General features: G+C 40.6%; 2 protein-coding genes across 2 annotated transcripts; one reads left to right on the top strand and one right to left on the bottom strand.

Annotated features, from left to right (window-relative positions):
• Nucleotides 1–1,236: 1,236 nt before the first annotated feature.
• snip1 (Smad nuclear interacting protein) lies at nucleotides 1,237–4,974 on the bottom strand. Its single transcript, XM_061080975.1, has 4 exons — nucleotides 4,693–4,974; nucleotides 4,324–4,426; nucleotides 2,838–3,421; nucleotides 1,237–2,120 (listed from the first exon to the last, which is right to left on the bottom strand). Exons 1-4 carry the CDS (start codon nucleotides 4,842–4,844, stop codon nucleotides 1,859–1,861), a joined length of 1,101 nt encoding a protein of 366 aa, XP_060936958.1. The 5' UTR covers nucleotides 4,845–4,974; the 3' UTR covers nucleotides 1,237–1,858.
• A 2,112-nt stretch (nucleotides 4,975–7,086) lies between these two features.
• Nucleotides 7,087–9,241, top strand: LOC133014751 (axonemal dynein light intermediate polypeptide 1-like). The gene is made up of 6 exons (XM_061082012.1): nucleotides 7,087–7,167; nucleotides 7,968–8,092; nucleotides 8,167–8,336; nucleotides 8,487–8,665; nucleotides 8,930–9,094; nucleotides 9,209–9,241. The coding sequence occupies exons 1-6, from the start codon at nucleotides 7,087–7,089 to the stop codon at nucleotides 9,239–9,241; spliced, it is 753 nt and encodes a 250-aa protein (XP_060937995.1).
• The last annotated feature ends 936 nt before the right edge of the window (nucleotides 9,242–10,177 follow it).

The following is a 10,177-nucleotide window of genomic DNA, read 5'->3' as shown; positions in this document are numbered from 1 at the left end:
AATGTGGCCAACTTTGCCTTTAACTTTCTCATAAATTATATGGTAAAATCTTCTGAAACTTGAAATGCAGACAGTTTTGGTCACCATGAACAAGAGTGAGATGAAATATCTGTGTCACCTCTCAAGGATTAATACATATACATGTTTAATATGAGTAAGTTATAAGTGACTTTATGGAAAAGTGGCCAACTTTGCTTTTAATCTAAATGACGGAGATCTCTTACCAATACAAAACCATCGAGGATCTCTCCTAATATTTCAGTTCAGCTTTTCACCCAACTAGTGAGCCATCTTTCCCAAACAAATCCATAGAGGATCTGTGATGAGGAAGCAAAGGGAGGATCTGAGCCTGTGCTGGACTCACCTCCTCATCTGAGACATTCTGGGACACACTCCATGAGTGTGGGTAATTAAATAATAAAAAACGTCATTAATATCAGATCACAATGTAGACAAGGATGTATTGTTATAAAGTGGGATGGTTACAGTTCCTGTCTCTTATCACTGATACCCAACACTTCATTTATTACTTATTTGTTCAAGACTCACAACCTCCTTTTAATTTCCCCCCTGACATATTTACAATTTTATTAAATAACAAATTGTGTAATACACACAATTCTATTTTTATTTTACTAGTTACAATGTGTAATTTTTCCAAACTTCCCTGATTCTATAGGTAAAAAGAATGCCGTAGTACAGCCCTTGTTTTATATTTGGTGGAGTCTGAATGTACAGTATGTCGAACAGTAATACGAGGCTAAATGTCGAATCAATTGAAATTTAAATCTAAATGTCAGTAAACTTAATAATATACAGGTGGTTATACTGGGACTCCGCTCTCTGTAAACTCGCCACACTCTCCTTCCTTTTCCAACATTGAGATTCGATATTAAGACAAATATACCTATAATTGTATAGTTCATTTTTTGTATTACCCACGCCCCATCTATCACCAAGTTTTGTGGAACCTGTAGTTTTTGAGAAATCCTGCCAACAACTCAACAGTCTAGTTTTGTCTGAATTTGGAAGCAAAACATTAAAGTTCATCAAAACCTTTATAACTTTAAGCAATTCTCAAAGCGGGTCTTTCTAGGTGATACATGTCCATTATGATTCACTCTTCTTAATCTTATCACACAACATGGTTTTTAAAAATGTATCTAAAAATGAAGCTCAATAAAAAAAAGACAGATCTGAAGAGGTGTCTACATTAAAACCAAAACCAAGACAATGGACTTTTTCTTTTTTTATTTACAGTAGAAAAATGAAAATCTTACTATGAATGCTGTGGGCCTCCGAACAGACAAAAATAAAAGGGGAGTCTTTAAATACACACAACATCAACTATTGTCCCTGCACTACAAAAGCAAAAAGGCAATATGACTAAAAGTTGTATGTATGTTTTCTCTGGCAATAAGCGGTGCTTATTTAACATGAATGTAAAGTTCACATTCCACATGAAATACAGACGAAAGATAAGTCTTCAGGTATACTTTGTACTCAGTGCTGAGATCCAAAAATATAAATTTAACTATTGTATCTAGCAAGATATCGTTACCTGGCACTGAGCACTTTGTAAATGATGGGCACTGTCAGATGAGAGATGGGTCATGCATCACACAGACATTGCACAAACAACCTGAGAGTATAAGTCTTCTACGAGACAGTTGTGGCAGGTTTAAACAAGAGTTCGGTAAATTACAGAATACACAAACCAGCCTTGTTCCATTGTTCTAGCTAAGTCCCACAGTTTAATTCATCCTTCCATTCCCTACAGAAACAGCTCTTTGTTGATCATCGATGACGATGCTGTCTAACCGGAATAAACCGAGGCAACAGAGTCCATGGGAGCGATTCACTCGTCGAGGCCTTCGTCTTCCTCGTCTTCCTCATCCTGCTTGACGTCCACCTCGCTCGTGTCTGAGAATTCGTGCAGGAGGACGTACTCGCGGCTGCTGAAGCCGAACTTGAGAACGTCCTTTTCTTTGAGCTCATAGTAGCGCTGGGATTCGATACGCTGGTTGTTCAGGTAGGTGCCGTTGCCGGAGCCAAGGTCGATGACGTAAGGCCTCACCCTGCGGCCGGAGGTCCCATCTGCACGTGTGAACGGCACCAGTCTGAGGAAACACATACATATTAGACACGTTTACTCATTATCAAGTAAAACACTACTTTATATCAGTAGTACTACTATATATCATATATTATATCATACTCTCTGTATATTCTTTGTATATATAAGTCTATATACACATATTTGTGTACATGTTATAATTATTATATTACTATTATTATTATATATACTGTTGCTGCCATTATTACTATATACTGCTATTATATTGGTATAATAACTATCATATATAAATATATATGTTATATTATATACTATATATACTGTACTATTTTTATATATTGTCTAACAATAACATTACCATCATATCATCAGTACTATTACCATCTTCTTGCCACTGCACCTTATCTACCTATTTATCTTGTGTTTCTGTTTTTTATTCTTTCTACCTCAATACTTTCTATTTTATTCTATTGTATTGTATTCAAATATACCGGCTGCTATGACGACTTAATTTCCCTTCGGGGATGAATAAAGTAATCAATCTATCTATCTATCTATCTATCTATCTATCTATCTATCTATCTATCTATCTATCTATCTATCTATCTATCTATCTATCTATCTATCTATCTATCTATCTATCTATCTATCTATCTATCTAACACTATTCAAAAAAGTACCAAAGTTTGAATGTATCGGCCTAAATTATACTGATTAAAGTACAAATTAAAAGACCTCAGCTGGTGATTGTTGTTCTTACCTATACTGGAACACTGCATGTTGCTTGGAGCACGATGGATGGTCAATGGGGATATCAGCGATTTTCCTCTGCCGCCCCAACAGGTAGGCACTCTGTCTGTGAACGTACATGACCGGGAGGGGCTCGTCGTTCTTGAAAGGGTAAAGTCGCCACCTGCGCTTGGGAATCCGAGCCTCGGCTGGCTCGTTGTACTTGATCACCACCCCTCGGAATGTGTTGGTGTCTTCGGTGAGCGCCCCCGACAGCCCAAAGTCGGGCTTCTCCTTATCGACGGGAGGAGCATCTGCACCGTCACCCCCTCCGTCAGGCGCTCCGAAATCTTGCTCCTGGTTTTCCCCGCGCCGCTGGTGGTTTTCCCGGCGCCGCTCGTTGTGCTGCTGCCGCTCGGCTTGCTGAGAGGAAAGCGCTTCTCGGTCTCGGTGTCTGTCTCCACCGCCGCGCTCTCTCTCCCGCGGCCTGTCCGATTCCCACCGGCTCCGCCCCTCTTCCGGCTGGTCGTTTTGTCTCCTCCTCCGACCACCAGCACCACCACCACAGGCACCACCACCCGCACCACCATCAGCAGCCCGGTGCTCATCCCGCTCCTGAGAAACATTTGGAAAGAAACAGAAGAGAGATTATTAATCATTCAAAAAACAACTACAAGTTACTGACATTGCGCTGGAACATATTACTGAGTTCTAGCCTTTTTATTATTACTTTGGATGTTTACTCTTTACTCTAATGTTATTGTGTAATAAAACTAAATTTACCAAAGGGCTCTGTTATTTGTCTCTTTTGGTGAGAGATCTGCGAAATCTCACTGCCTCCTCCCACGCGCTGCCACCTGTTGCGTGTGTGCGTGTGAGTCACACTCCAATCACAACAACACATAATCGGCACCAACACGGAAGGGACTAGTTTCTTCAGAGAAATAATTGCGCAGGTCAAAGAGGAACGTTTGTTTGTTTTTTACGAACTGAACTCTGGACATTGAGACAGTGGGAGGAAAACACACGCACTGATCCAAATGTTGGTGTTTCAACGGACTTTTCTAAAGCACCAACTACAACCCCCTGAGTCTTAAGATATTAAACCGAGGTATCAAGACTGTGGATTTGATGCATCATAACAGCCCTGACAGTTCTAGTCACAACACAACACTAGCAAACCTTGTCTCTGCACACAACAACAAGCTGAGCCTGTTGGATTCAGATCAAATTTGACTACATTTGAAAAGTGTTTTCTGGTTATTTTACAGTTCCTTACTGTCAACTTATGGTGCTGACCATTCCTAAAACACAACAAACCACTGGCTTGAGTGTAAGAAACCAAGCACCCAGTGTAACACCAGTGTCTAATGGGTGTATTAGCACAAACTACAAACCAGCAGCAGAGGAAGTGGCCAGTTTTCGACAACGCAATATATCTGTAAATGTGTTAAATACCCTGAAGCCTCTTTTCGTCAACTCAGCTGGTCAGATATCTGGAAAAAAACATAAATCACCCGCTTTATTTTGACATCGGCTGCAGCTCGCTGGGGACTCCTCCGGTTCCGCGGGGATCTGCTGCCTCTTCTCGGGGAGCGATCCCTCGTCTTGCCCGGGGACCTGCAAGCAGAACACGGCCATGAGTCTAGAATAAACACCGGTGTAGAATAAACACCGGTGTAGAATAAACACCGGTGTAGAATAAACACCGGTCCTACAAACACATAACACTGTTTCCGGTCAACGCGACCAGCCGGGTTTGTACATGTGACGTCAAATGCTAACAATCAAACCATGCTAGCCCGTTAATGGCGGACGTGTTCCGGGGTTAAATAACACAATTACACGTGTGTAGCAACACGATGGGAGGTTACTGGTTAACACACCTGCTGGTTCTCCTCCTCTGGGGACTGGAGGTGCCGCTGGAGGTCTGTGGCCTAACGGGGCTCACTTTCTCCTCCTTTATCTTCACTTTGCTCTCCCGCTCCGGCGACTCTCTTCTCCGGTGTCGCTTTTCTTTGGCCATCTTTTTAAACATGTATCAGTTCGACCGCTGCTGCGACTAAACGCACATGTTCGAGCCCGAGAAAGTAAACACGACACAAAGGAAAAGTCCCAAACGTAACCAGCGCAAACTTCGACTGTCGTAATAGCACCACGCTCTTCCGGTTCCGGTGGTCCGCCGCGTATTTATCCCGACGTAAACGCTGCACAGTCGTGATATTGGTTCCGGTGTTGTGCGTAAAAGTGATCGTCGGCCAGAAACGACAAAACGACAACACTGCCCCTCTCTAGGCCACTGGTTAAAAAACTTAACGCCGAGTTTGGCTCTGGAGAAGTTAACATATGTAGTTAGGAAGACAGCTTCTCAATTTTACAGTATCTGTGAGATGTTTTTGGACTTTGTTAAGAATGGTGACATTGAAGAGGCATTGGAGATGTGAAGTGACTAATCTGGTGTGAGGAATGCGTGCTGTGCTATGTTTCTTGTTAGTGACTGAAATCTATTTTACAAATTCAATTTTGTTTTAATTTAGTTTAAACAAATTAGTAGTTTCATTGTAATGTTTTGTATTTGAATTTATGTTGGAATAATATCTTAGCAATTTCTGTGACTTTTGTAATATTTATTTCCATTTATGCTGCCATATGCTCAGGTTGGGGAAGGGTCTTGTATATATGTAAATTGATGTAAATGTATAAAACTATATAAAACCAATAAATATATGTTTAAAAAAATAGGAAACGACAACACTTCCATAACCGAGTGATCATAATTATTATTTTTTGTGAGTCTCATTGACAGAACTTAAAGTTTTCTTGTTTTGGGATTTTAGTATTGAATTTATATATTATTAATATTGATTTGTTTTGGAGGTAGTAAAGTGGTTGGGCAGAGGAGTGGGACACGACCAAAACAAGATATTTTCTGGAACCAGAAAAGACTAGAACATATTAATATCCTTTTTTTATTTTTCTCTAGATAAGGGTTAAAATGATGAATCAGTTTGATATTACTATTAGATATTTAGAGGCAAGGCACCACATTTTCTTCCACTTAGGTTATTATAACATTTGGAATAGAGACTGATTTGACCAACACATTATTCATAATATTTTAGGCACGTTGTCTTCAATGTCAAATTTTTGTCATCTTTATTTTTACGTCTTTCTTCAGCCTATATAAGGATAACAGCCAAGGGCCTCCAGAACATCCCTCTCAGAGCCAAATTTCTTTGCAGGTTTTTAAACGCATCCTTGAAGAGCTTCTCAACATTTGTTGATTTTAATGATCTCCAAGTCCAAAGCTTGATCTGCTCCTTTGCCTTCTCTTCCAGATTTCTAATAATGTCGGAATCTGTTGGATCTGTTGGGGTGTCTTCTAATCAAGGTCAAAGGCATTGCCTTTAATCCATCAATCCGTGAATCCATTTACCCCTTTAAGTCACTTTATTTGTTTATGTAGACTCGGATAGCTGCAATATCATAGACACCTTAACGGTCTTTGATATCATCATCATAAAGGAAAACAGGGAACGAAAAAGAATAAGAAGACACAGTAGGCTATATGTCTATAATTGTAACAGAGACTTTATATTTGATACGTTCATTCGAGTAAGAATTGGGACATCTCTATCGGGAAGGTATATGGTGAAAAATGGTAATCCTCAATCATTAGTTCAATATTGTTTTCCATTATGATTATTGATGTGTTTTCTCAAGTTCAGGATGATATTGGGTGAGGGGAGGGACCCTTTTTGCTAATGATGGAGCCTTGTGGAAATGGGGAAGGAATATTCATCAAATAATGGGAGAAAATACAAGAGGCAAATGATGTGGTAGAAAATAGTTATATTCATGGGGTTTCAAGTTCTCAGTGTAAAAAAACTATAGCATTAGTGTGTACTAGAAAGAGAGGGTCGATAGACAGCTAGGCATGTATGGACATAGAGCGTTGCATGCGTTTTGTGCAACACAGGAAGGATAAACACTTCACTTCCTGTGTAGATGGCGCACCAATTGGATTAACCCCAACTTGACCAGCTCTATTAGTCAGTATGTAGGGATAGTGATAGCACTACCTACTGGCAACAGGAAGTTAGCCTCGTTTTACAACTTTATTCGATTTACAATAAAATGTTCACAGTGTGGTCTACACTTGATGGCATGGACCGTAATGAGTGATCAGTGAGCATGCAAACAGTGCTAAGCGCTAACAGTTTGTCAGCATAAACCTTAAAGATCCTGATTTTATTTTTTCGTCATCCCAGCAGAAGACGATGATCCCACCGACAGACTCTCTGTTGAAATACGGCACCCCGGTTTTGATCAGCAAGACCACAGACAAGAAATCAACTAAGGTCAGTTGTCATAGTTGTTTAAACCAACATCTCTCTCTGAACAACAGGAAGGGGGGAACAAAGAGAAAGTGTTAAAAGTTAACTATTTCGTATTTAATATTTGTTGAAATTGTTCATATGTGAAATGTAGTAAGGAAAAAAAAAAAGAAAAGAGGGAAACTTTATCTTAAAGGGATAGTTCACCCAGAAAAGAAAATTCTCTCATTATCTACTCAGCACTATGCCGATGGAGGAGTTGGTGAAGTGTTCGATACCACTAAACACTTTTTGAGTCTGAGGTGTAACTAGTGTTGCAGACAAATCCAATACAATTGAAGTAAAGTGGGACCACTTCTTCAAACGTAAAAAAAACAACCATGTCATCCAAGTGTCCGTAAGCCCCGACATTCAAATTCAACTCGAAACGAGATAATTTACAACGTGCTTTTAGCTAAAGTGTCCTCTGTTATCTACTGGAGACCGCGGCTCTGGACGAGGATAACTGGGACATTTAGGCTAAAAACCTGGTGTGCTTACACATAGACAATGACAGCTATTAAAAAAAAAAAATTTTGTGCAAATAGTGCAAGCACTGAAATTGAAGCTGTTATTTTTTTCCCGTCTGTGGCACAGCATTAACACTGTTCTGTCTGGTCTTCAACACGGTGAAGCTTGTTTGTGGAGCAGGTCTGCCAGTTTAGCCATGTGACCAATCTGTGGTTGGCTGAGTTTGAATGTATGAGTGAGGTGTGAAGCAGAAATAATTTATAAAGATAAGTTAAGTGATTGAAACATGTAACACGTCATCCTTTCCACCCCAGGCGGGCCCTTCGAGAGCGGGCCCTCAGCAGTCCAGTGACTCGGTTCCACCACCACCTAAATTCTCCTCTACTGAGGACACCTGGAAGGAAAATGAGGCCACTTTGGACACCATCTTTCCACCAAGGTACATTTATCTCCATCATCGCTCAGAGGGGTTAACCCGCTGTGGTATTTATCTCAACATCTGCTTCTCTACAGAACTTGGATGGTAGGGAAACAACAATGGCTGCAGCAAGTTTCCAGCACTCCTTGTACCAGAAAAGATGTCGTGCGCCTCAAGGAAATGCTGGACACAAACATACAGAGGAGGCAGGCCAGAGAGACGGGCATCTGTCCCGTTCGCAGGGAGCTCTACGCCCAGTGCTTTGGTGAACACAATGCACTGTACTTACAATGGTGGAAGATACTATGGCTACGTATTTAGACGCTTGGCACTAGATCTATACCTTGTTGGTAACATTTTTCATAAACAGCAACATAAACTCTTATTTACATCCTGCTTTCCTTTTATTCCCCAGATGAGCTCATCCGACAGGTGACCATCAATTGTGCCGAGAGGGGTCGGCTGCTGTTGCAGATCCGAGATGAGATTAACATGTCCTTTGCTGCCCATGAGACTCTGTATGAGAGCAGCGTCGGGTTCGGCATGAGGAAAGCACTTCTGGCCGAGCAGGGCAAAGCTGACACGGAGAAATGCGTAAGGGCATTGAGTTTATTTAATTTGTAATGAATTACAAATACAGAGGAACAATAGCCCCAAATCTGATATTTGGATTTCAAAGTGAATTTAGTAATCTAAAGATATGGGATTACAATTACAGGTTGCTGTTGGGCGTCCAGCAGAGAGCACCATTTCTCTTTAAGAGACCCTAAAATATGGATGGGGGCAGCACATTTTACAGAATTGATCCTGCTTCTGTTACTTGCTCACATGAGTGGCTCATTGTATGTTTGAATCTAGACTGCTGATCTGAAGACTGAGATTCAAGACCTGAATAGGCAACTGAACGAAGAGAAAGCGAAATGTGACGTGATAGAACAGAGGGAAGCTGAAAAGCGACAGGTGGAAGAAAAGAAGTTTACAGAGGAGATTCAGTTTCTAAAGAGAACCAATCAGCAACTCAAGGTGAGGTTTAAGCATCACAAATAAAATAAAAAGTGTTTTATTTCCGAGCATCAACTGCCTTGTTGAAGCCGTGTTGCCCGTCTTAATATTCAATCCATTGGTCTTTCTTTTCAGAACCAGCTCGAAGGGATCACACCGAAGAAATGATTGCAAAATAAAAAAACCTGAGTAACCATTTCCCCATTTGTATGAGGAAAACTATCACTGTACATTTCTCTTGAACATCAAGAGAGCATTACACCTGTAAATGATGAATGAGATGTCATTCAAACACAGAGGGGTTGAACATGACTTCATTGTCCTGAGTGACAGTCTGAATAAGGCATCACGTGGCCACTTCATAAAGACCTTTCGTTAGCATTCCACCCTTTATCAACTGTACTTTGTCAATCCAAACTTGGCCTTATTTGGCCAAATGAAATAAAGATCTATTACACATGTTGTGTTATATAACTCCATCTTTAGTGCTTTGATCGTTTGGTCCTCTGGCCTTCTGTTCTTGTTTTTCACATTGTGCGTTTCGTAATAGTGAACGCCAACTTCGCACGATCCATCGCTCTTCTCTGTGGACGTAGACAAAGAGGGAGAAAACAATTGATTAAATATTCTGCCACAAATCACCTGAGCTTTTATCTTCATTCCTGTGATGTTAGTAAGAGGAACATACATTCATCAAACTGATCTACTGTTTTGTTTGACAGCAGAAACCCTACGTACCTGTTTAGAAGTCAGTGTGTGCGCCTCTGCAGGCTCCTCTTCTTCCTCAGCTCTCCTCTTCTTCCTCAGCTCTCCTCGTCTTCCTCAGCTCTGCTCTTCTTCCTCAGCTCTCCTCTTCTTCCTCAGCTCTCCTCTTCTTGCCTCTCTGGACTGCAGCTGAAATCAAACAGAGATGAACAAATGTAACTTCAGCTTCAGATTAGTTCTCAAGGTCAACCCGATCCGAACCAAACACATTTCAAGAGTAAAGAGATAAATATTTCGAAAGAAAAATATATTTGTGTAAAAAATGGGAAAGTACATAATCACACGAGTGACATAATCACAAAGTTGTATCCTTAACAATATCTGATAATCCTGCTAAAA

Source organism: Limanda limanda, chromosome 11, assembly GCF_963576545.1.
Source record: "Limanda limanda chromosome 11, fLimLim1.1, whole genome shotgun sequence".
Taxonomy (NCBI): Eukaryota; Metazoa; Chordata; class Actinopteri; order Pleuronectiformes; family Pleuronectidae; genus Limanda; species Limanda limanda.
Note: the sequence above shows the minus strand (reverse complement) of the source record. Positions and strands in the feature narration are given on the sequence as shown.